This window comes from Euphorbia lathyris, chromosome 6 (assembly GCF_963576675.1).
Source record: "Euphorbia lathyris chromosome 6, ddEupLath1.1, whole genome shotgun sequence".
In the NCBI taxonomy this organism is placed as follows: domain Eukaryota; kingdom Viridiplantae; phylum Streptophyta; class Magnoliopsida; order Malpighiales; family Euphorbiaceae; genus Euphorbia; species Euphorbia lathyris.
The window spans coordinates 70595040-70622302 of NC_088915.1; the positions used below are offsets into that span (position 1 = coordinate 70595040).

Consider the following 27263-nt stretch of genomic DNA (forward strand, 5'->3'; position numbering starts at 1 on the left):
TATTTTCAACCTCTAACATTTTTATAAAATTATACTTTCTCTATTTTATTTTTATTTTTTTTATTTTGGTGTATATATTTATTTATTTTTATTTTTTTAATCATTTGATTAATTTCACTTTTGATCCTTATACTAATATATATTTTTTTCTCAAAAAATATTTTTCACTAAATTTTACCTTTTGATTTTTGTTTTGATCCTCACATTTATTTATTTATATTTTTTTTTATCCGTAGACTAATTTCACTTTTGATCATTGTACTTATTTATTTTTACTTTTTTTTGTCCTAAAAATAATTTTGATAAATATTTTTCTTTTATCATATTATTTAGTTTTAATATTTAGTTTTAATTATTTTAAAATGATTATTTTCTTTTTAAAATAGGATGTTTATGCATTTTTTTATTGATTTTTTTTATTTCAGTTTTTTTTTTTGTTTCATCGTCATTTGAAGTAATTGATTTTCATTTTTATATTTACATGTGATTTATTTATCAATACAAACACACATGTATGTATAGAAATTATTATTAAAAACACAACTTTGATTTATTACCTTATTTGAAACAAATAGCCACAAAGGGAATCATGGGTATATCATTTCCTTTGTGAAACTAAAACAAATCGACAAAGGAATTTAGGCTCGTTTCATTCATTTCTCCTTGTTTCCCTTTTTTGATTCCATTCTATTACCCCTATGCGAACCAAACGCCCCCTAAGTGATTTAAACTTATCAATTTTGTATTTTTAGCACTTTTATTTATTGTTTTGATAGACTTTAATATTAAGACTCCAACGCATTTCATCATTTTTGCTGCATGATACCATATTTTCTTCATTTTATCTCTCTGTTTTGATGTCACTACAATGTTTTTGTTCCAACCAATTTTCTCATTTCCTTTCTCCAAACATAAAATTTCTTTCAAATATAATATTATATAATAAAATATACAATAACTATATTTATACATAAAAAATAAACAAAAAAGTAAGAAGATAATAATAAAATATTATTTGATGTTGCATCAAATTTGATAGAGAAGAACCGCATTCATCAAAATGAGAATATGAAAATACGGTTTGATGATGGTTGGAGAGTCAACCATCATTACATTTCCTTCATAGATTGGAAATGGTCTAACATATACAGAATTAAGCTTCTCCCTAAATACATTGTATGTAGTAGTGGAGCAAAGGAGGGTCGACTGACCCTTCGGATAACTTCAGAGAACAGTTGGTTGTCGAATTTCAAAATAACTTTTATATATAAATATATTTTCAGTATGATTAAAATCTTGAGCTATGTGATAAATTCAAAATAAATTCATGTTTTTTATAGAGACAAATGTAGGCTCGTTTCATTCATTTCTCATTGTTTCCATTCCTAATAGTGACAGTTGTAACTGTATGAGCTATAAAATGAGCAGCAAAATTTGCTAATTACGAATAAATGAGATAGACACATTAACAATATCCTTAAGTAGGAGTTTGCAATCTTCGATAATTAGATCGAGAGCCGAATTGCTACTAGTATCTCGCCGAATTGCATACATTAGCAATTGAGAATCGGATTCAATCAATACGTTCTGTCTAGACTCCCAACTCAATACCTCGCGACACGAAATTGCCTCAACCAAAAAGGGTCTAAACTCCGGTGTAAAACAATTAACAAACAACAAAAATTGACAAATTTAGTATATAGTTACATACTAAGCATTGTTTTCATTGACAATGGAGTTGAAGAAGAAGCCTCTCTTGAACTTGAACAATAGGAAAAAAAGCCCAGTAAAACGACCATAAAGCAAGCAAAAACAGAATCAAACAAACTCCTTTTTCTCTTTCTACTCTCATTTCATACCCAATTTCCAAAAACCTGAGAATCTCAACAAAAACCCTAAAAAGCCAAATCTGAAATCACAAATCCTCGAATTTCAAATCCCATTTCTCTTTTAACCCACTCACACACACAATTACCCCACTATCTCTCTCTCCACAGTGTTTTCTGTGGCCCTCAATTGCGACTTTTGCACCACTCAGATTCATTTAATCTTTCTTTCTCTCTCTTTCTCTGTCTGTTTCTCTCTCTAACTATATTGATAAATATATACATACACACATATATTATATATAGGTTTTCGGGTTTTATTTGACAAATGAATAATCAACAACAACAACAACAGCAACAAGTGGGCTCTGGAGGAGGAAATAAGGACACGGAGGAGGAGACTGTGGCCCAGTCCCTGGATATTGTTGCTAAGGCGGCCGGCTCGGAGAAGTCCGAGCCTGTTAGCAGCGAGGAAGAAAGTGTTGAGAAACCTGACGATCCAATGGAGGAGGATTCTGTTAGTCCGGCTACTGTTTTCTGTATTCGGCTTAAGCAACCTCGCTCTAATTTGAAGCATAAGATGAGCGTGCCTGAGCTTTGTCGTAATTTTAGGTAAAATTTTGGTGCAAGGCAGTTTCATTTCCCTCTTTTAAGTTAATTTGAGCGAATAATGTTTGCTTATGCGCGTGATTGAGCCTTCTTAGTTGGGGTTCAGGTGGAAGTTGATGGGGTTTAGTGTTTTTTAGTAGCCGTTGCTTGAATTTTGATTTAGTGCAAATTGATTCGTAAGCGCTGAGATTTTCTTTTATTGGAATTTGAGCTTCTCTGGTGGAGCTTGATCACAGTATCAACATATTTTGTTTCTTTCGATTGTGGAGCTTGATCATAGTATCAACGTTTTAGTGTATTTTAGTCGAGGAAGTTGAAGTGAGGAAATGGAAGTACTAGAAAGAAAAGAGAAGCAGGAGATAGAGTTTTCATGTTTCTTTCGAAATTCGTACTCAGTGCAGCTTGTTTTCAAGTTTATTGTTTTAGGGTTCTGAATCTTTATGTTTTATCATACAATTCTTCTACTTCTCCACGTGCCTTAGTATGAAATTGTGCTCTGATAATCGAAATTTATGCCACACCAACCAGTAATAGCTTTGGCCTATCCTTATCCTAGTCCTAATAATGTGCATCATAGCTGCCTAACTAAGATATATGTATCCAGAAGTCTTTCATTTCTATTATACTAAGATTCTCCTAATATGGAATTTGAGATGCTGAATGTATTTAATGTTTTCTTATGTTGGTTATGCTATAGTAAGATGTATATATTATGAGCGACCCTTATTTAAATGTTTGTCTTCTCAGTGGTGTTGCTTGGTGTGGGAAATTGAATGCTATAGCTTGTGCATCAGAAACCTGTGCGAGAATTCCAAGGTCAGTGTACTATTTTTCAACTGCTGATGTATTATTCTGAAGCTAAAAACTGAAGATAAATGAAAGCCTGTATCGTAATTTCTTGTCTCTGAAAATAGAAATTCTGATTGAATATTTTTCTCTCAGCTCTAATGCGAATCCACCATTCTGGATCCCTGTACATATTATTATCCCAGAGAGACCAACTGAATGTGCAGTTTTTAATGTGATTGCAGGTAGTTGATTTTACCTTACTGCTTTCTCCGCTTTATCCAATTGTTAGAACTTTTGAAGTAAACATGCTATTGTCATCAACTCAACCTCATTTTTCAGTTCCATGGGTATTGAATGTAAACTAGCGCTGATGAGCATTGTTAAACTGAGATCCAAGTAGTAATTAAAAGCTTCATTTTATGGCTTGAGAATCGAATATGATTGTTGGTTTTTTCCAACTTATGAGGATTCAGATATGGATAATGCAAATTCTACATTCATCTGTAACCCCATTTAATTTCAATTTGCAGGCCCTAGTCAAATGAATTGAATTATGTAGGGTTATATGATTGGAACAACTGTATCATGTGTTCTAATGATAAAAAGTTGATAACAGCTATCAAAAGGGAGTTATGGAAATTTTGGCTGTTACTAACCTGCGTTTGTGGCCTTTTGATTTATAACGACTTTAGCAATTCTCTTATGGCTTGACAACGTTGGTCATGCTATTTTTTAGCATGAGAAACACACAATTTGTTTTATGTATTCAAACATTGTTTGTCTCAACACAATTTTAGCTGCACGATGAAGTTAAGTGCCAATTGATGTGTTAAATTGTTGTCAGAATCTCATACTAATGCATATGATCTCAGTTATAGTTATCTATTATTTGCTACTTTGCTTGTCAAAATGACTACATTTTCTTTTTCCATATACATTCAATTTTAATTTTCTAATTCCATTTTGCCTTTAATTCCTAATTTCTATGCAGATTCTCCTCGTGATTCTGTTCAGTTTATTGAATGGTCCCCTACTTCTTGTCCTCGGGCCTTGCTAATAGCTAATTTCCATGGGAGAATAACTATCTGGACTCAGCCTTCACAAGTAAGCTGTGTTATTAGTTTTCACCATGAAGCAAGCTTTTAATGGCTATTTTGATTTACTCAACTATAGTTATATCTTGCAGCATTCTACATAAAAATGTTTCTTGGTATTCAATTGTTCCAAGTCTTATGTAGCTCATATCTTTTGTTTTATAGGGTCCAGCTAATTTAGTGCGTGATGCTAGTAGCTGGCAGCGTGAACATGAATGGAGACAAGATATTGCAGTTGTCACTAAGTGGTTATCCGGCGTTTCTCCGGTATCTAGTTATTAACTTATTATTAATGGTTTTTTTTTTTGAAAGATATTAATGGCTATTTTGATTTACTCAACTATAGTTATATTGAATTGGACATCATCTATGGTTTTATCTAATGGAGAAGAATTATGATGTGAAAGAATTTGTTTTGTCAAGACAAACTTACCTTGGTTACAGTACAGATCAATTAATTTTTCTCCAATATCTTTTCTTCCTTCAATCTTCAAAAAGGAAAGGACCGACATAGGCTTCTTACATTTGGTTTCCAACTATCTATTTAATTGACATAGTCTTAGGCGGTTAGACATTTTGAATTTAAGGGTATAAAAGGTATTTTAAAGATACAAAAATCAATTTAACAAAAAAATAGGAAAGCTATAATACATAGATCTTCTAAGTATATACAAGTTAATTTGTGGAGAAAATTAAAATTCTACTGTTAATTGTTTTCAGGTTAAAATTCAAAATTAAATGCTTTTACATACATGAAAACTTGATCAAGTAAAATTTTAACTTTTGAAACTTTCATATGGTATTACTAGCAAACATTTCGAAACTAATAAGCACTTAATTCTTTTTACATAGCGGTGAACGAGGTTATTTAACACCCCCTTAGTCGTACACTTAATTGATTGTTTGAGAATGCTGAATGCACCTAAGTTTATGCACATAGATTGTTGTCCTGCTCTCATATTAGAGTTGTCTTAATGTGTTGACATTCCCGACAATTTGTTCATCGATTGTTGATAATCTCTTTCATTTGTCTAGGTATGCATCTTTCTTAGAATTCATGGTCCCTTTCTGTCAAGCAGCCTCATTTTAGAAAGTCAAACTCATGCCTAGTTATATCATACAACAACAACAACAACAACAAAGCCTTAGTCCCGAAATGATTCGGGGTCGGCTAACATGAACCATCATATAAAACCGTGAAAATCAAGTCGTGTCAGCGACACAGATTCGCTCCCTCCACTCCGTCCTATCCACTACCATATTTTCCTCAATTCCCAATAAACTCATATCACTCTCGATCACCCTCCTCCAAGTTTGCTTAGGTCTTCCCCTACCCCTCACCACTACATCCCTTTGCCACTCTTCGGTTCTCCTAACCGGCGCATCAAGCGCTCTACGTCTCACATGGCCAAACCACCTTAGTCGGTTTTCTCTCATTTTATTCTCAATAGATGTAACCCCTACTTTTGTCCTAATTATTTCATTACGCACCCGGTCCTTTCTCGTGTGACCACACATCCATCTCAACATACGCATCTCCGCCACCGACATCTTATGGATGTGGCAGTGTTTCACTGCCCAACACTCCGTACCATATAACAATGCTGGTCTAATTGCCGTCCGGTAGAATTTTCCCTTCAATCTATTAGGCATGCCGGGATCACAAAGGAAACCCGTAGCACTCTTCCACTTCGACCAACCAGCTTTAATCCTATGGGCAACATCTCCATCTACTTCTCCATCCGTTTGGATAATAGATCCTAAATACCGGAAGCAATCCGAGGCCTGAACAACTCTCCCATCTAGGGTGATTGTCCCTGCCTCCCTACTCCTACGGCCGCTAAACTTACACTCCAAATATTCTGTCTTACTTCGACTTAACTTAAAGCCTCTAGATTCTAGAGTTTGCCTCCATAGTTCCAACTTCATCTCCACTCCTTCTTTCGTCTCATCAACCAACACAATATCATCTGCAAACAGCATGCACCATGGTATACCATCTTGAAGTGAACTTGTTAGTTCATCCATAACGATGGCAAAAAGAAATGGGCTTAGTGCGGAACCTTGATGCACTCCAATCGTAATAGGAAACTCTTCAGTTTTCCCAACACTAGTACGTACACTCGTGCATACTCCCTCATACATGTCCTTTATGATGTCAATATATTTCCGCGAAATGCCTTTCCTTATCAAGGCCCACCAAAGTACTTCCCTTGGTACCTTATCATATGCTTTCTCCAAGTCAATGAAAACCATATGCAAGTCTTTCTTCTTATTTCGATAGTGCTCCATTAATTGTCTCATTAGATGGATGGCTTCCATAGTTGATCTTCCCGGCATAAAGCCAAACTGGTTTTCCGAGATCTTCACCGTCCTCCTTAGCCTTTGTTCAATCACTCGCTCCCAAAGTTTCATAGTGTGACTCATTAATTTGATTCCCCGATAGTTGGCACAATCTTGGACATCGCCTTTGTTCTTATACAAAGGGATTAAGGTACTTTTCCTCCATTCTGATGGCATCTTATTGTTTCTCCAAATTTTGTTGAAGAACGTCGTCAACCATTCGATTCCTCTTTCTCCCAAACATCTCCAAATCTCAATAGGGATGCCATCAGGTCCTACTGCTTTCTTCAACTTCATCTTACTTAATGCCATTTTGACTTCACCCTTTTGAATTCTCCGCAGGCATTCATGATTTATCATATCGTGATGGATACTTATATCTCCAACATCTTGTTGGCGATCTCCATTAAATAAGTCATCAAAATAGGACCTCCATCGTTCCTTGATATCCTTATCTCCAACTAGGACTTTCTGGTCCACATCCTTCACACATTTAACTTTTCCGAGATCTCGCGTCTTCCTATCTCTCATCCGAGCAATTCTATATATGTCTCTTTCCCCTTCTTTCGTATCCAATCTTGTATACAGATCCCGATTCACCTTTGCTCTAGCATCTCGTATGACCTTCTTTACTTCCCTTTTAGCCTCTTTGTATTTTTCGTAGTTCTCGTCACTCCTACATTTCCCCAATAGTTTATAGGATTCTCTCTTACTCTTTACTGCTTGTCGTACTTCTTCTGTCCACCAAGATGTGTCCTTACCCGGTGGCATGCTACCTTTAGATTCCCCTAGAACTTCCTTCGCTACTTCCCTTATACTATGCTCCATCTTATTCCATATTGAATCTATATCTGAATCCATATTGCAAGTCCAAATATCTTTTTTGGTCATCTCATCCACAAATTTTTGTTGATTCTCCCCTTGCAATTTCCACCACTTAATCTTAGTCTCTACTTGAGGTGTTTGTTTTCTTATACATTTCCTACTTCGAAAATCTAGCACCACTACTCTATGTTGGGTTGTCGTACTCTCACCAGGGATCACCTTACAATCAATATAACTCTTTCTCCAAGCACTCCTTACTAAGAAGAAGTCAATTTGGCTCGCATTACCGCCACTCCGATAAGTCACTAAGTGGGATGTTCTCTTCATAAACCATGTGTTCATGATACTCAAGTCATAGGCTGATGCGAATTCCAAAATATCATTTCCTGCTTCATTCTTATCTCCAAAACCATACCCTCCATGAACACTCTCAAACCCATCTCGCCTAGAACCCACGTGTCCATTGAGATCACCCCCTAGTACCATTTTTTCATCCCTAGGAACCTGTTGCACCACTTCCTCTAAGTCATCCCAAAAAGCTTGTCTTATAGACACATCTAATCCTATTTGTGGCGCATATGCACTAATGACATTCACAACCTCATCCCCTATCACTAGCTTAACACTCATAATTCTATCGCTCTTCCTAGACACCGCTACTACCTCATCAATATACTCCCTATCAATAAGAATACCTACTCCATTTCTACCCTTATCCTTTCCTGAGTACCAAAGCTTATAACCCCAAGGAGCTATCTCTCTAGCCTTGGCTCCAACCCACTTGGTTTCTTGTAGGCATAATATATTTATTCTCCTCCTCTTCATAACATCTACAATTTCAGCTAATCTTCCTGTCAAAGAACCTATGTTCCATGTCCCAAAGCGTAACCTACTACCCTTACCCCTACCCCTACCATTACCGTGGACTAGCTTATTTACCCGCAACCCTTGCATATTTGACACCACCCCCGGGTCCTGGGGTGGCGCGCCGCTTCGGGGCGACGACCTAGCAACCCTTGCACATTTATCACTACACCCGGGTCTAGGAAGTGCAGCGCGTCGCTGAGTAGGGAACGCCCCAACGGTATTTATATTATGGTTCATGTCATAAGATGTGGCTAAGTTTTACGCTGGCCGCCACAAACCTACCGCAACCCTCCTCCTTTGTCCGGGCTTGGGACCGGCTGTAAAGGCCACCAAGTGACCCTCACAGGCGGAGTTATGCCTAGTTATATCATAGTTGCTTAATATGTAGCCGAGTGCTCTAATTTAGTGTTTCTCTGCTATTTAAAATACATACTATCTGATACTTGTAGACTTGTAGTTCGCTTTGTTGGACAAACTCTTGTCTCAACAATGCATTAATGCTTATCTGGTTTCTTCTAACCTTGAGGCCATGAAGGTGCTGTTATTTATTCTTGAAGATCTCTTCATTTTTTTTAATTCTTGCATTCAAAAGATTCCTTTTGCTTTTCTCTTTAGACATTTATTTGCATTGTCCAATCTTGATGTTGTGATGATTGAATGCTATTTATGTCATTATGTTTGTATATTGTGAATTTTGGTTATTATCTAACTTCTCATAGCAAATCAGTATAGGTGGCTGTCATCAAAATCCAGTAGTTCTGTGAATTCAAAGTCAACTTTTGAGGAGAAATTTCTTTCACAACAGTCTCAAACTTCAGGTTTTTTTATCCCTTTTTTTCATTCAGCCTTTTGTCTGTTTTTTCCTTGGAAGAATAAGATTTTGTTGTGGTTATGGCTAGAGAAGAGGAATAGAGAGTAATAGGTTTTCTTACTTCTAATTGCTACAAATAATATAAAGCATATAGGCATTGAGAGAAAAATACAAATTGAGGTAAAAAAAAATTTCAACACATTATCAGGTTGTAGTTATGTATGTTGCATGCATGTCTGCTCATAAAGGTGGTTATCTGTTAATAACTTTGCAATTGCAGTCTCGATTACAATTTTAATTAATATTTTCAAATATAACGAAGCAACTAGCAAAGCTATCATTGACACTGTATCTGCTTATATGTCAGCTAGGTGGCCCAATTTTCTGTGTGTTTGTTCTGTTTTCTCATCGGGCTCTGTGCAACTACATTGGTCCCAGTGGCCTCCTAGTCAGAGTAATGCGACGCCAGAGTGGTTCTGCACAAGCAAAGGACTCTTGGGTGCTGGACCTAGTGGGATTATGGCTGCTGATGCTATCATAACGGATAGTGGAGCCATGCATGTTGCAGGTGTTCCAATTGTGAACCCATCTACCGTTGTTGTTTGGGAGGTTACTCCTGGGCCTGGACCTGGATTTCAAGCAACTCCAAAGACAAGCACCAGCAGTGGGGTCCCACCTTCTCTTAATCCACCTAATTGGTCTGGTTTTGCTCCTTTGGCGGCTTATTTGTTCAGTTGGCAAGAATATTTAATTTCTGAAGTAAAGCAAGGGAAAAAGCATACAGATCAAGATTTCAGCAACAGTGTGTCGCTTCATTGTTCACCTGTTTCAAATTTTTCTGCATACGTGAGTCCTGAGGCTGCAGCCCAATCTGCAGCAACCACTACTTGGGGCTCTGGTGTTACTGCGGTTGCTTTTGATCCAACTCGTGGTGGTTCTGTGATAGCTGTTGTAATAGTTGAAGGTTCGTAACAATGTTCTAACTTGAAATCTAGTTTTTGAATTTCATGCATTTCTTTTCTATGCTTGCTGCTATTTAAGCTGTTCAAACTACCTTGGATTTGTGTCTAGACATAGAAGGATCTGGTATCTGAATTACATGAAGATGAGACACATATGCCTATTTATGCATTTGGGATATTAATAACTATTTGACTTGTTCAGGGCAGTATATGTCTCCTTATGATCCAGATGAGGGTCCTTCAATTACAGGATGGCGAGTGCAGCGCTGGGAATCATCTCTCCAACCTGTTGTTCTTCATCAAATATTTGGAAATCCTACTTCAAGTTTTGGTGGGCAGGCTCCTATGCAAACAGTATGGGTGTCCAAAGTCGATACAAGCATATCCCCAACAAATGATTTTAAGAATCACCAAGCAGTTGCATCTGGGCAGACCTCTGATTCTGGTGTTGAGAAGGCAAAAAGTCTCACTTTTGATCCATTTGATCTGCCAAGTGATGTTAGATCACTTGCTCGGATTGTTTATTCTGCTCATGGTGGGGAGATTGCTATTGCTTTTTTGCGGGGTGGAGTTCATATTTTCTCTGGTCCAAACTTTGCACCTGTTGACAGCTATCAGATTAATGTTGGATCTGCAATTGCTACTCCTGCTTTCTCCTCCACAAGCTGCTGCTCAGCTTCTGTTTGGCATGACAGTAGCAAGGACCGTACTGTACTGAGGATAATCCGCGTTCTCCCCCCTGCTGTGCCAAGTAGTCAAGTGAAGGCTAACTCATCAACCTGGGAACGTGCAATTGCTGAGAGGTACTGGAAATTATTGTTTATTTGTCTTTTAATTGCTTCTGAAATCTGCTCATGAGTTCCCATGGCCTTATGACAAGTTTTTCAAGGTTTTGTAGTAATATTGATTATCTTTTGTTAGGACAGGTTTTGGTGGAGCCTTTTGGTTGGTGTTGATTGGTGGGATGCTGTTGGATGTACACAAAGTGCTGCTGAGGATGGGATTGGTATGATTATATGCCTTCATTTTGGCGTTGTTTATATATTTCTACATATACGGTAAAAGAACATGATTTGGGGGGTGCTCTGTTATAATTCTGGTTCTTCATTTCCTTTCAGTTTCACTGAACAGCGTCATTGCTGTCCTGGATGCTGATTTTCATTCTCTTCCTTCAATTCAGCACAGACAGCAGTTTGGTCCTGTACGTTTTTCTGGACTATTATCATTAAAACATCATAATTGTATTGTTTTTATATGTTCATTATGAGTTGCTATTTTGTATGGTAACAGTAAAGGTATCTGGATTTTTTTTTATCAGTGCATTTTGTTTCTGTTGCTATACCAACCTATTAATGTTATTTATTATTTATTCTGAAGTTGTTCAGCTGATATGATCTGAGATTAAAACTCAAAGGCAATGTTTGGTTCATGGAATAGGAGGGGGATTCCATACTTGGACCATATATTAATTCTGTTTTAGATTATTTTTAATTTAATTTTATTCATTTGTTCTCCTTTTTTCCTCTTTCTTCTTTTCTTCTCCGTTTTTTTCACGTTTCTTTTGTTCTCTCCTTGTTTTTTTCCATCTTTTGCTGTTTTCTTTGTTTTATCCTATTTTCTTCGCTTTTTTCTGTTATTCTGGTTTTGGACATTATTCCTGTTTTATTCACATTTTCCCCCTTTTCCCTTTTCCTTATTTCCTTATTTTTTGTTTTTGTTTTTCTCCTCATTTTTTCTCTTTTTGTTAATAACATAGCATGATTATGACACAACATCCCAAATTGCTGCCCCTAGTATTCTACTCATTTGAACATTACTATAACCTATCCCTTGTATCATTCCTTTTCTGAACCAAACATTGCAATAGCATTGGAATCTGAATAACTATTCCATTGGATGGAACAGCTATTCTGTTCCTCCATTCCATTTCGTGAGCCAAACATGGCCAAAATGTATCTAGATTTTTCTTTTACTTTGTATTTTTTCCTAGAATGGCTTTTCAATGTGGAATATTTCACTTCTTCGCTATACTGTGTAATCTTGGAATGTTATGCCTGTTGGCAAGATGTTCTCAGAAATAAGTTTAAAGTTCTCCAAAAGGGCCATTTTTCATTCATACCAATCATTATTGCATGGATATCATTATTTGTTTGATGAGTATCATGCATTAAGAATCCGTTTTTCATGATTGCTCTTTATTTGATTGGGTGCACTTGTTTTCTGTGATGCAGAGTATTGACAGGATAAAGTGTAGGCTTCTTGAAGGTACTAATGCTCAAGAGGTTAGGGCAATGGTTCTAGATATGCAAGCGAGGCTACTACTTGATATGCTAGGAAAAGGAATTGAATCAGCTCTAATAAATCCTTCTGCACTAGTACCTGAACCATGGCAGGCTTCTGGGGAGATGTTATCTGGCATTGATCCTGAAGCAATGGCTGTTGAACCGAACCTTGTCCCAAGTATTCAGGTCTGTTTTTGGCTTGCTATTGAGTTCCCTTTTTTCTTGTGAATATTTTCTATAATAAGAGCTCTTTCCTCATTTCTGCATTTCTTTAGTGCTATTCTTTCATCTACTACTGAACATGTACCTTATGAGTATGCCTTGGTATTTAATAGCTGTATGAGTCAGGGGTGATCCTTGCAGTCAGCCTAAGTGTCTTTCTATGCTCTATTGTCAGTAATATCTCCCACCTTCCCTGCACTAACTGTGATAAATGATGCAGGCTTATGTTGATGCAGTTCTTGATCTAGCTTCACATTTTATCACCCGTTTACGCCGTTATGCAAGTTTCTGTCGCACATTGGCGAGTCATGCAGTTACTGCCGGAGCTGGTACTAATCGCAGCATGGTAACCAGTCCTACCCAAAGTACAACATCTCCTGCAACAAGTCAGGGTGGGTGTCTTCTAATGCTTAGTGGTTGATATCATTATCCATTTATTTCATAATTCTTGGATTTCTCCATCTCTAGTGAATGGTGCCAGGGCTGCAATGGAACTTATTACCTATCTACAAACTCCCCCAAAAAAATTCCCTTACTGCTGATTATTGTAGAAATCTTCTGATTGAAGTTTATCATGTTCTCCAGGTGCTCAGAATGGTACTACAAGTTCTACTGGAAGCACACAGATGCAAGCTTGGGTACAGGGTGCAATTGCTAAAATTAGTAGCATTAGTGATGGTGTGGCCAATACAACCCCAAACCCCATAACTGGTCCATCTTCCTTTATGCCAATAAGTGTCAATACTGGAACTTTTCCTGGAACACCAGCCGTTCGGCTCATTGGAGATTGCCATTTCCTTCATAGATTATGTCAACTTTTACTATTCTGTTTTTTCTTTCGGCGAACTCAATTACCACGATATATTGGGGGTTCACAGAGAGGCACTGATACAAATGCGCAAAAACCTCAGTCTGGTGCACCCGGAAAGTTGGAGGAGAGCAACACTGTTTCATCAAAACCAACACAAGCTGTTGTCAGATCAGATGATGGTCAGGCTGTTCGAGGTGGACAGCTTGTGCCTGGAAGCAAAGGAGTTGAAGAAGGACCTGCTGGCCGGTCGAGATTGGGTTATGGAAATGCTGGTCAAGGATACACGTTTGAAGAGGTAGGAGACTGGTGGTCCTTAATTATTCTGCTCCTTTGTAGATATGAAATGGATATATGGTCTCTGGTCCTCTAAATGTTTAGTCCTTGTTTCCTAGATGATGAGTTATTGTTCCTGCCACTTTGAGAGATTTGGCATATTGTCATATTCTGATTTTAAGTAGATTAGAAACCAATGAATTTAAAATTTCATGCTACCATGCAGGTGAAGGTCCTTTTCCTCATATTAATGGATCTTTGTCGGAGAACGTCAGCTCTGGCACATCCATTGCCAGTTTCTCAAGTGGGAAGTAGCAACATCCAGGTGCGGCTGCATTATATTGACGGGAATTATACTGTATTGCCAGAGGTTGTGGAAGCATCTCTTGGCCCACATATGCAGGTATCCATGTTACGATATAATTTTGTGAAATCCCTCTGATAGTCTAGGAACTAAACCATTCAATATCTTATTGAAATTTTGCTCCTACATATTTTTTAATGATATATGGAAGACTTACATCTTCTTTACAATTTGAAATCCTACGATGTGATAGGGTCTTGCAAACTGAAAAAGTGCCCTATTTCATCAGTTTCTTAATCTAGCTAGAAGGTTAACGATTATTTTGTTAGGACTTCACTTTTTTAAATATGAAATTATCAGCCACATTTTCTATAACTTGTTAGGGGATAATGTTATTACTCTAGTGTAGCAAGCTTCTATTTTCTGTGAATTTACCTTCGACAAATTTGTGAATGAGTTAAGTAATTGTCAGTACCTATAGTCAAATGCTTATAATTTTTGTGGATGCTTTCTCAATTGATTTTCCGTTCGGTGATCATGGGTGGGTTTTCGAAGCACCCCTGTTCTTGTAGTTCATTTATATAAATTCAATCATGATCTAAGACGTATAATGTTGTGTTTACCTCTACTCGATACCTTGAATGGTGAATCTAATTTTCTTTTTTTCATGGGAGTAAACAGAACATGCCGCGGCCCAGAGGAGCGGATGCTGCTGGCCTGTTACTTCGTGAGTTAGAACTTCACCCACCATCTGAAGAGTGGCACAGGCGGAACATGTTTGGTGGCCCCTGGTCTGATCCAGAGGATATGGGATCTGCAGATGATAGTCATAGACTCAGTAGTTACACAGATTCTCATGATTTCAGCTCATTAGAGAATTGTGATGTGTCTTACGCGGTTAATGGTTTATGGCCAAGGAAGCGCAGAATGTCTGAAAGAGATGCAGCTTTTGGCTTGAATTTGTCTGTTGGTCTGGGAGCATACCTCGGGATTATGGGATCTCGAAGAGATGTTGTTACTGCAGTGTGGAAGACCGGACTTGAAGGCGTTTGGTTCAAGGTCAGTATTCTATCCTCGTTCTTTCCTCCCTCCCTGTCTTATTTCCGTTTATTTACTCATATGCTTGTACTCAATTTCATATCAAGTTCCTGAAGGAAATATTAAAGTCATATTATCCTTCACTGTTTTGACCTTTCAAGTTTTCTAATTTGAATATATACACTTATCACGGGTTCGAGTCTTAGGAGCGGCCTCTTGCCAAAAAAATTGGCAAGGGAAGGCTTGCCCCCAATACACCCTTGTGGTGGGACACCTCCCCGGACCCTCGCTTAGCGGGGACGCGTAATGCACCGGGCCGCCCTTATACCGGTGCTACCTTACCGATCCATTGTCAACATAATCTCCGTGTCATCTTATTTATTCTACTTTTACTATGGCTGTCTGATGTTGATGCAGTGTATAAGATGCTTGCGGCAGACTTCAGCTTTTACTTCACCAGGTTCTACAAATCCTCCTAGCCAAAATGACCGAGAGGCATGGTGGATCAGCCGCTGGGCCTATGGCTGTCCTATGTGTGGCGGAACATGGGTTCGGGTTGTTTAGATGAGTTCAGTTGAGGACAATGAATATGCGGCTTCATGCTCTACTTGGAACCGAAGCGAATCCCAGGCAGATGTATATAGGGTATCTGGCTTCAGAACTCCAGCCTGACTGGGGATGGAACTTGCAAGTGATAGACCTGTTCTATGACTGCCAAAATATGGTCTGCTTCCAGTTTAATGGGAAACGAAAAGTTGCCTTTGTTGTACAGATTTCTCAGCACCTGTGTTTTCTTGATGCTAAAGTCGTCGGAGGTATGTTCGTGCCACCAATTGTGTTCGAATATTTTGGGGGCAGTCACACTTCGGCCTTGGAATACCGAAGAACACCTTGCTATCGAGAAATTTCAGTATTTACTCTCTGTATCCCCCGTGCTCCTTCAGTGGGATAAAAAATGTGACATTTTAGTATTTGTACATTATTTGTGAGTTAGGTTTTGGTTAGGATAGTATGTGTAAGCTATGTTGCACGGAATTGGAAACTGACACGGAAACGGACATCGGGGAAGTCGTTTCTATAAAAATATAGCTAGGAAACAGAAAAGAAATGGAAATATAAACCGACATGAAACGTGGAAACACTAGTGACAGAAGAGTTTTCGTGCATTGTGCAAGTGATTTTGGCAAATGATAGACGCAGTTTTGCAGTATATAATAAAGCAGGGGATAATTAGTTCAGTTTGCTGGTAGTAACGACATACAGTTGCACTCGTAGCTTTTCTTTCTTTTCCTGATACATGAAATAAATTGACAAGTAAATTCTGTATTCAACGCATGGCAAGCAAGTTTGAAGTTTTAGGATGCGTTGTAACCAGGTGAATGGTAAACTGTGATATGTATCTACTCGTTGCGTTTTATTACTCTAATTTAGTTCTCGTCCCAATATATGTAGTTGCGGGTATTCTTACCTATTTAAATATATAAACTAAATAATAAATAGATAAATTATAAATGAACTTAATATTTTGAATCATTAAAAGTACAGATAAAATTTTTTTCTCTCCAAGTTAGAGAGGTTTCTTGAGCTTCTCTCCACGTTGAGGGTTTAGGGGTTTTGCAATCAGTGTTCAGCGATCACTGTTTCTTGATCGGTTTTGTGCGATTTTCTCCTCGGACCATTCTTGAGGCCATTGCTCTTTATTTCCTTATTGGTTTTAATTGCGATTTGTCCTCTGACCAGCTCTATCAGAGGGAGCCTGAACTGAGTAGTTTGCTGGAGAAGAATCGATGGAGAATTTTATGGAAAATCTTTCTATGGAAGATGATGAGAAAGAGGAGGTGGCCATACCGGAAGAGCAATCGGACAGCCAAATTATAGATTCGAATCTTTTTCTGGTAGGAAGACTTTTGACGGACCGATCAATTCATTTTCCGGCGATGGAATTGACGGACCGATCAATTCATTTTCCGGCGATGGAACACCGATTGGCGAGCATATTGAGGCCGGGCGGAGGCCTTTGTGTCCAAAAACTACCAGACAAAAGGTACTTATTCCAATTTTACCATACTGTTGATATTGATCGTGTTATGGAGGCGGGGCCTTGGGCTTTTGATAGTCATCTCTTAATATTACATCGTCTAAAGCCTGGGGAGGATCATGGTGGGTTCCTTCTTGTCCTATGATCCGAATAATAACATTGGTGGATGGCGTAACTATATGAGGGTCAGAATCTTGCTGGATGTACGTTTGGTTCTAAAAAGATGGAAACGCATAAAAACGGTGGACGGGATCTCACACATTGTTCAGTTTAAATATGAAAGACTTACGTATTTCTGCTATTTTTGTGGGATGCTTGGACATACTGACATCTTTTGCCATAAACTCTTTACAAGTTCACCTGAACAGATGAAGAAAGAATGGGGACCATGGTTAAAGGTTCAACCTCGTCGTCTAATTGGGGGTGGAGGGGAACAGTGGTTGAGAAGAACGGATGGGAGTCTGTTACTAGCAGATAAAGGGGGTGCCTTCTTTTCACCAGTCTCGTTGGAAAAGGGGGGCGAGAGGGGAAAAGGTGTGCAAGAAGAGGCCTCAAACGGAATGTCGGAGGACAGTGATATTGATATGGAGGGGCTCATTGACAAGAAAAGGAGGAGAGGGAAGGATGTCTCTAAAAATACAATTGAAAATGTATCGGCCGGACTCATCATGGAGTCCCGCCGGGAGCAATGATTGGTGTTAGTTGGAACTTCCGTGGGTTGGGCAATCCACGTGCAGTGCTAACTCTTAAAAATATTTTTAAGAGTGTTAAGCCGGATTTTATGTTCTTGATTGAAACCTTAGTTCATCAAAATAAACTAGAAATGCTGAAAAAGATTGTGGGGTTTGAAAATGTCTTCTCTGTGGATAGGGAAGGAAGAGGAGGTGGGTTAGCTTTTATCTGGAATAAAAACCTTGATGCTACTGTGTTAAGTTTCTCGATGAGCCATATTGATGTTGTTATCAACGACAACATGGGGGGAGTTTGGAGATGTACTGGGTTCTACGGCCAACCAGATAGATCTAAGCACTTGATATCGTGGGAATTACTCAGGGAGCTACACTCTCGATCTACTCTACCATGGTGTGTCATGGGGGACATGAATTGCATTTTAAGTCAGGATGAGAAGAGAGGTGGCAGCAGCTATCCGCAGTCTCTAATTCACGCTTTTCAGGAGGCTTTAGGTGATTGTGGATTATCAGATTTGTTTATGGAGGGCTATCCATTTACTTGGGAGCGAAGTAGGGGGAATGCTAACTTTGTCGAGGAAAGATTGGACCGATGTTTGGTAACCCAGGCGTGGCGGGAGCTGTTTCCTTTGGCCGAATTTCGCGCAGCACAGTTTAGTTCATCAGACCATCTGCCTATTATGTTATATACTTCCCCTATTGCTAATGTTGCGGTTTCCCCACATGTTTTTCGTTTTGAAAACTCGTGGTGTAGGGAGCAAGGTTTTACAGACTTGGTAAAAGCGAATTGGCAGAAATCAGAGGGGCTGGATCTGCTGACCCGACTTGCGTTATGTAGGGAGGAAATGAATAAGTGGGGAAAAGGTTTTAGGTCTCAGTTTTCCACCAAATTAAAGAATACAAAAGCAAAATTAGTGTTCTTAATAAACAGGGTTCATGGAAATGTGGATGCTGAAATCATTGAGTGTCGAAAGGAGCTTCATCGACTACTTGACCAGGAAAACATCTATTGGAAACAATGTTCAAAAACGGCATGGCTAAAAGGTGGGGATAGAAACAACAAGTTTTCCATGCGTGTGCTTCCCAGTGGAAAAAAGTAAATAGAATCTCAAGATTATTGCAAAGCAACGGGGAGTGGTGCGAAGATGGTAAGGAAATTGAAGGAAAAATACTTGAGTTTTATCAAAATCTGTTTGCGGCTGTAGAAATAAGTGAGCTTAATTTGGTGAACTATGTCCCTTCCCGTGTTGGGGTAGAGGATAATGAGATTCTATTGAAGCTGTTTACGTTTGACGAATTCAAAGTGGCTGTTTTTCAAATGAACCCCGATAAATCTCCTGGGCCGGACGGTTTGGGGCCTGGATTCTTTCAAAAAATTTGGGGCATGATTGGGATGGATATTTTCAAAGCCAGTGTCAAATGGTTGGAGGAGGGGAGGTTTCCTCATGAGGTTACAAGCACGAACATAGTTCTAATTCCAAAATCGGAAACGCCTTTGTCTGTGGGTGACTTTCTACCTATTGCTTTATGCAATGTGGTCTACAAGATTATTTCAAAAGTCCTCGCTAACCGGTTGAAAGGATTCCTACCGGGCATCATCTCTGAAGAGCAATCCGCGTTCGTCCCGGGAAGACTCATTGTCGACAATGTTATTGTTGCCTATGAAACTATTCACTCAATGAAGACTAAACAAAAAGGAAATGGGGGGTCAGTTGCTATTAAGATTGACATACGAAAGGCCTACGATAGCGTCCGATGGGACTACATGGGGTTGATGTTGAGAAAATTGGGCTTTAATGAGATTTGGGTTAAGTGGATGCTGATGTGCATCATGTCGGTATCTTATACGGTCTTGGTGAATGGCGCTATAGTAGGCCCTATTATTCCGGGAAGAGGCATCCGACAGGGCGAACCATTGTCACCATATCTCTATATCATATGTGCAGAAGGGTTATTGTGTCTGCTGGCCCAAGCACAAAATGCGAGCCTAATGACTGGAAGCAAAGTATCTAGGGGTGCTCCGGAGCTATCTCATTTGCTGTTCACCGACGACAACATATTGTTTTGTAAAGCAAACCCAATTGAAGCCCAGGTTATGAAAAATATCTTGGAACGTTATGAAGCCGACTCGGGACAGGCCATTAACCTACAAAAATCGAGTATTTTTTTTAGCCGTAAGGTGGGTGAGCTTGAGAAGAACAATGTTTGTCGGGTTCTTGGTATTCACCATCCTATGGAATTGAATAGATATTTAGGAATGCCAATCTGTTTGGGGCGAAGGAAGAGGGCAGTTTTCGGTTTTATTAAGAACAGACTGTGGCAAAGACTGTTTGGGTGGTCGGGTAAGTTGCTCGCCCAAGCGGGGAAGGAAGTGCTTCTAAAAGCTGTTGCGCAAGCCATTCCGACGTATTGTATGAGTGCGTTTATGATCCCTATAACCCTATGTGAAGAACTCCAAAAGGTGATGAACTCATTTTGGTGGGGTTCGAGTCCAACTGGAAGAAAACGAATTCATTGGGCTTCATGGGAAAAACTCTGTGTTAGGAAGGAATTTGGGGTATCGGTTTCAGACATTTGCAGTCCTTTAACCTTGCAATGTTGGCTAAGCAAGCATGGGTTCTTGTATCTCGTCCAAATACGTTGTTCTGTAGAATTCTCAAAGCAAAATATTTCTCAAGGGGAGATTTTTTATCATCAAATTTGGGTTCAAGCCCGAGTATGATTTGGCGTAGTATTTGGAATTCAAGGGTAATGCTTAAGCAGGGTCTTCGTTGGAGGGTTGGTAATGGCTTGCAAATAAATATGTGGAAGGATCCCTGGTTAATTGATACACCAAATTTTAAAATCCAATCGGATATCACCCGGGTTGTGAAGAAATGACTGTGGCGGACCTGCTTCAGGAAGACCATGACTGCTGGAACATGGATTTGATGAGAATGATTTTGAGTGAAGAGGATATCAGGTCTGTCCTTAGTGTTAACCGTGGAGTAAGGGGGGAAAATGATTTACTGCTCTGGCACCATGATAAAAAAAAGGTATTTACTCCGTAAAATCTGGTTACCGAGTGGCTTGGGAGGATTGGCGTGGGAATTCCCAACATGACCAGCTGGCGGAATGGACAAGAATGTGGTCTTTTTCTATCCCACCTAGAGTAAAGCTCCTTATTTGGCGAATTTGTAGGGATTTTATTCCGCTGAAAGAGGTTTTGAGGTCAAAAGGCTTGAATAACGATAATATATGTGGACTATGCAAAGAGGAAGGTGAACACTCGGTGCATTTGTTTATTGATTGTCCATATGCGGTTCAATTTTGGGAGGCCATGGGAATTAATCAACATATTCCAGGTACCGATTTTTTCCTTCAATGGTTTGATAGTTTTATTCAATCTAGAAACCTTCAGGAATGCCAGGAGTTATGTATGGGACTATGGGAGCTGTGGTGTCAGCGGAATTCATGTCTGTGGGAGGGGGTTATTGTTGCGCCGACTGTCGCGGCTCGCCTCTGTAAGGATTTCCTCTAGCAATTCACCATTGCGTCAAAGGATTTGTCTGCGCCAATCTTACGACCCCTTGCTGGACATTGGTCGAGACCCCCGCCTGGGTTTTTAAAATCGAATATCGATGCTGCGGTCAGGCCTAGGTGGGATAGAATTGGATTAGGAGGGGTGTTACGGGACCATTTGGGTGGTTTTATTTCCTGCTATGCTATACCATTTACTGGTTTTTTCTCCCCTAGGCTTGCGGAAGTGTTAGGCCTAAAAAAGGCGCTGGATCGAGTAAAAGAAGAAGGTTGGGGTCGGGTGGTGATCGAAATGGATGCGGAGGAGGTGGTGCTTGCGGTTTATAAAGGGGTGGAGGATAGGTCGGAATTTGGGGTTGTAATTAGCTACTGTAGGAGGCTTTTAACTGTTCTACATGAAGTGTCTATTATTTTTTCCAAAAGGTCCTCCAACCAAGTTGCTCATTTGCTAGCAAGTGAAGCCTTGTCTTTGGTCACACCTAGCTTTTGGTAACGGGAACCCGAGTTTATTCGGCCCTGTTTGTTAAAAGATGTAACAGCTATTCATTAATAAATTTCTGTGATTCTTTGTCAAAAAAAAATATTTTGAATCATTTATAAATTCACTACAAGAAAAATTGGAAATATCTCTCGGTGATGACCTAAATTGTGTTGGTGATAGTCTCCTAGATAAGTTGTCGGACACTTTTTTTTTTAGAGACCCAAAATATCACCGACTTAATTTTCAGTTGGTGTTTTGTGTTGGATTCCGACCACTGGTGACTTCTGTCATACATTCTGATAACGTTATTGATCTATATTGATCGGTGATTTATTTTTTGGAATATTTATTTAAATAATTTGTGTTCGATATTGCGTCGGAAATAGCGTTGGAAATTGTAAATTATTTTCAAAAAACTCATATATATATATATAGGATAAATTACACCCATGGCCACTTATCTTTACCCATTTAATATTATGGTCACTTAACTTCAATTCTTAACAGTATGGTCATTGAACTTTACACTTTTTAACACCGGTGACCACTGATATTCTGAAAATAAAAAATTCAAAGAGTCAATGGTGTCAAAACTTCAAAGTTTAGAAGTAAATATACATTAATCCAAATTTTGTATGTACGAGCAGTTTCACCAACTCTCAATTTTCTCCTTCAATTCTCTTATTCCATTTGCCATCACTTTCACGAGAAAATGGAAGACTCCATCACACTTCCCACACAAAATCCTTGTACATGCTTAACCCCTCGAGATGATCTCCCATCAGAGGTGGATCCCCAAGCTCTAATCCAATCAATTACGGTATGGTGATTTGATTGGCTCTGGTGAGTATGTTTTTGTGTTTCTGTTGGGTATTTTCTGAGCTTTCGCAATTAATTTCTAGAGTTAGGGTTTCAACAATTATTGTGTTTCCTGCTTCTGTTTTGATAGTTGCTGCTGGGTTTTCATTTGGGTAGTTTGGGTGGATTGCAGATTTTAATGGTTTTGATGAAGAAGTTAATGATTTGAAGAATGATATACAAAGAGCTCTTGATACTAAAGAGATTGAATTGGTTGATTTGGAAGGTTATGTTAGTGTTATTGAATCAATTCAGTCATCGGTTTCAAATTCTAGAAATGTTGTTGAGGCCACAGTTGAGAATATAGGGAACTCTAGCAATGTAGTTGCCCAAAACCCGAAATCACCCAATAGGAAAAAGAAAGAGATTGGAGAAGTAGGGTTTGGACTATTGCAATTTTTTGGTGGTTTGTTTGGGGAAAAAATGGTTGAATCAAAGTCTAATAAAGTGAAGGATAAAGTAAGCAAAGGGCTGCACAGGGTTTAGCAAATGATCAAACTGAAGAAAATAGTTCAACTCGAGAAAATTTCAAAGTCTATAGTGAGAGATTGAGTAGTTTGGTGGATTTTTTTAATGGTTTTGATGAAAATGTTAATGATTTGAAGAATTCTATACAAAGAGCTATTGATACTAAAGAGATTGAATTGGTTGATTTGGAAGGTTATGTTAGTGTTATTGAATCAATTCAGTCATCGGTTTCAAATTCTAGAAATGTTGTTGAGGCCATAGTTGAGAGTACAGGAAACTCTAGCAATGTAGTTGCCGAAATCCCAAAATCATCTAATAGGAAAAAGAAAGAGATTGGAGAAGTAGGGTTTGGAGGATAATGATCAAAGCCAAGAAAATAGCTCAACTCAGAATTCTTAATGCTGTTGAGAATGAAAAAGAAAAAGGTCTTCCATGTTTTGTGAAGGTCAAAGAGATTGGAGAGAAAAATAGTTGAGTCCAAGTCTAATAAAGCCAAGAAAATAGCTCAACTCGAGATAGGAAAGACAGATTCTTAATGCTTTAAATTGGGATAGTGAACGAAGAATTAGAATAATTGCAGAAGACGCAAAGATGAACTCCGGGAAAAAGACTGGAAATGGGAAAGGATATGATGGTGTTTACCGAAGTAGCTGATTGCAATTTTTGGATAATAATCATGTCTCATGGAAGACAAACCAAGATAATGAAACTGAGACATGGAACTCGTATGATAATATGCGTGAGTCTATGGATCTTAATTTCAGTTTCGAACATACAGAAACAGAAGCTTCCTTTGTGAAGTGTACAGGTCTTCTCAGAGTAGGAAGGTTAACGAAGATGAGATGTATAGATCTCAAGCCGAAGCGGAGGGGCTGTATGATGGAGACTGATGTTGTCTCCCCTTCTTTGTCAATTTTCGGACGATCTGGTGTTTGATAGATATCTGAAACAGGCTAAAGACTGTATAAGGGGGAAACACGATGAAGAACATGCGGAGATCATACTGTACAAGTCAGCCAAGTTACTTTCAAAAGCCGTAGCCATGAAGCCCATGAGTCTGTTGGCTGTTGGCTGTTGGCTTATTGGGAAACACATATCTTCTTCAAGGAGAATTAAAACTGAAGATCAGTCGGGAACTGAGAACTCGCCTCTCAAGGATGGATTATCAGTTGACAAATAAAGACAAAGTTGCATCTGCTCTTATTAGTGTGTGTGAAGAATATGAAGAGCTTCTAGAGGCAGGCAGAAAATATAGACTGGCATTGTCAATTGACGGAAACGATGTAAGAGCCTTGTATAACTGGGGACTTGCTCTCTCATTTCGTGCTCAATTGATAAATTATAAATTATATTTGTTTCTACTTCTTGAATTATAAGTTAGATTTCTTTCTACTTCTTGAATTTCAGGAAGCGGCTTTTGATGCTGACAAAGTGTTTTTGGCTGCAATTGATAAATTCGACGCCATGATGTCTTAAAGGCAACCAATACGCACGCACCTGATGGTAAGTAGTTGTTTCTCCTTAGCTTAAAAAACTATTTATATCACATTGCCTTAATGCAGCTCTAAAGTACAGAGATTCGATCTAGTTTTACGAGATAATTTATGCAACTATAGCCTTCAAGTGGGATATCTCTCAATCGATCTAGTTTTCACTAAAACTTTTATGTTCATCAACTCATTTCTAGTTGCATTTAGGAGAATTGTCTCTCACGGCATTACAATACATTTTTTTTTGTGGCGGAACGAGATATTTTTGGTAGCTGTATTTCTAAAACTTTAGTAATTTAGCTACTGAAGTTGGATTCGGTCACATATCCGCCTTGCTAATTTGTTATTATTGAAATTCAGCCTCCTCATTGAAGTTGCATCACATGGCTGTTAAGTGGCATGCCTATAAGCTGCACAACACGTCATATGTGTCATTTAACGGGTCATGTAATGCATGTCTGATACATGTCTGATGGGGCCATCGATGATGGGTTGAATTTTACAATAATCATTAATCAATGTGCACAGTTAAATATCAGGAAATCAAAGTTTAAGCAATGAATGTCCCTTTTCTAGTGGCCCGAATTTCAATCCTGGATTTGGACAGAAATGTGTTGAGCACCCACGTGATAAACATGCTAAGCACCCACGTGATAAATGGACTAAGTACGCTACACGACACTTGTCAATGGTTTATTTATGACTTGTTATAGGTGCGAATATGACAATATAAATGAGATGAAAAACTTCTTATTTTCTTTCCAATTAGTAGCTGAATTACAAATTAGCTTTACATTCGTAATAAATTAGAGGACATCACTTCCACAAGCATATGGAGGTGATTTGCTTCCATCATGCACTTGTGAAGCTGTCTCAAGCTTATGCTGCTCTGCTCATTCATTTGGAATATTTTGATCGGAGTTGTGCACTTGTGAAGCTGTCTCTTATGCTGCTCTGCTCTGCTCATTCATAAGCTGTCTCAAGCTTATGCTTCTCTGCTCATGCAGTTTAGATCCACCATTCTTGAATGAAGACCTCTGAGGTGGTTGAGCAGTGGCCTGGACCATGTTAGGAACCTGATAGAAACGGGGGAAACAAACATTGTGAAAGAAATTCAGGAGACAGATTGAAGTATGAGTGAAATATTAGTATAGAATATTACCTTCTCCATCTGATTTGGCCTGGCCTTGAAGCAAAAGCTTTGACGCAGTTTTTTAAGATCTGCTTCAGCTTTCCCCTGCTTAAAAGAAACAGACAGTCATCATTTGAGAAATCCTATGTGTACCTTGAGTGTTGTTTGTAGATTCGCTCTACAATTGTCAATCTTCCTGATTATTCTTTTAATTTGTCTGACAGGAGTGAAATTCAATGGCTTTGGGGGCTTCTTGCTGATTGGTTTTGCAGCAGTAAGTTGCTGATTGGATACAACTATTTCCTTCTCCTCAACAGCAACTATTTCATTGACTTTGGGGGCTTCTTTAAGCCAGATCCTGAAAGATAATTCTATTTCCTCCTCAACAGCAACAATTATCTCCTCAACCGCAGCAACTATCTCCTCCTCCTCCTCAACAGCAGCAACTATCTCCTCCTCCTCAACATCAACTATCTCCTCCTCCTCCTCAGCTGCAGCAACTATCTCCTCCTCCTCCTCCTCAACAACAGTAAGTGTGCATTCGGAACCTTGTGCTCCAACTTGAGGATCATCAGTCTTGGGTGCAACAGTGTGTGCTTCAAAAAGCGCTCTTTTCTGCGCTACAGAGCCAGGTCGACATAATCTCTGAGCCTCTTCAACATGAGAAGAAGTGGACCATTTGTCCGAAGCAGAAGCAGATGCAAAAGTGTAAGAGTCGGATATGAACCTTCCAAAAGTGATGGAGTGTCCAAGAGCCTGCAATATGGATTCATAATTGAAATTCCAAACTAGTTATTTGAACAAAAACATGTATGAAATATATTATGGACTGACCTCATTGCACTCATAGCCATAGCTGAATGAGAGTCATAGCCATAATTGAAGAATCTTTCAAACCTGGAGCTCAGACTCTGGTGTGGCTTCTATTTTTATACTTGAATTTCAATTTTAAACAGAAAGGATTTTAGGGCAAGAAAGGATTTTTGGGCAATAATAAAGCCAAAGATTTTGCTATTTTCTTAAAAAAATATCACAAATGGTAACATTTTCAATTTTAAAGGAAAGAAATTTTGGGCAATAATAACGCCACAAATTATTGATTCCAGACTTGTTATTTCCTTAAAAAAACACATCATAATTTTAATTTTAATTTTAAGAGGGTCAAAAGCATTTATAGTAAAAAAAAACATTCCAATTTTAAAACTAATTTTAAATTTTAAGAGAGTCAAAAGCATTTAAAATAATTCAACAAAACCAATCAAATTTATGTTGGGTCATTCTTTCCAAAAGCATTTAAAATAATTCAACAAAATCAATCAAATTTATTTCGGTTACTCTTTTCATTTTTCAATCAAAATGACGTGGATGCTGGACTAATTGTTTTTATCAAAGTGACCATTTTCTAGTCAAAGTGACGTACCAATAGTTTTCTTCCAAGGGTAGAGTTAAAAAAAAATTGAATTAAAGATCAAAAGTATTATATATATATAGCACTCATCATAATTCATACATTTTAATGGATTATTCCTATT

General features: G+C 38.5%; 1 protein-coding gene and 1 long non-coding RNA gene across 3 annotated transcripts; both read left to right on the forward strand.

Annotated features, from left to right (window-relative positions):
• Positions 1-1762: 1762 nt before the first annotated feature.
• LOC136231991 (mediator of RNA polymerase II transcription subunit 16) lies at positions 1763-16471 on the forward strand. The gene is made up of 16 exons (XM_066021026.1): positions 1763-2438; positions 3183-3251; positions 3378-3466; positions 4216-4328; positions 4484-4585; positions 9081-9171; positions 9532-10128; positions 10329-10929; positions 11053-11132; positions 11245-11327; positions 12358-12594; positions 12851-13022; positions 13216-13736; positions 13941-14117; positions 14700-15077; positions 15474-16471. Exons 1-16 carry the CDS (start codon positions 2155-2157, stop codon positions 15618-15620), a joined length of 3741 nt encoding a protein of 1246 aa, XP_065877098.1. The 5' UTR covers positions 1763-2154; the 3' UTR covers positions 15621-16471.
• A 5943-nt stretch (positions 16472-22414) lies between these two features.
• LOC136232830 (uncharacterized) lies at positions 22415-26560 on the forward strand. Of its 2 annotated transcripts, XR_010690634.1 has the most exons (4): positions 22415-22626; positions 22775-24392; positions 24517-24612; positions 25956-26560. It is a non-coding gene; the product is annotated as an uncharacterized lncRNA (long non-coding RNA). The 2 variants fall into 2 exon arrangements; XR_010690633.1 differs by having other exon boundaries at positions 22418-24392.
• Positions 26561-27263: the final 703 nt, after the last annotated feature.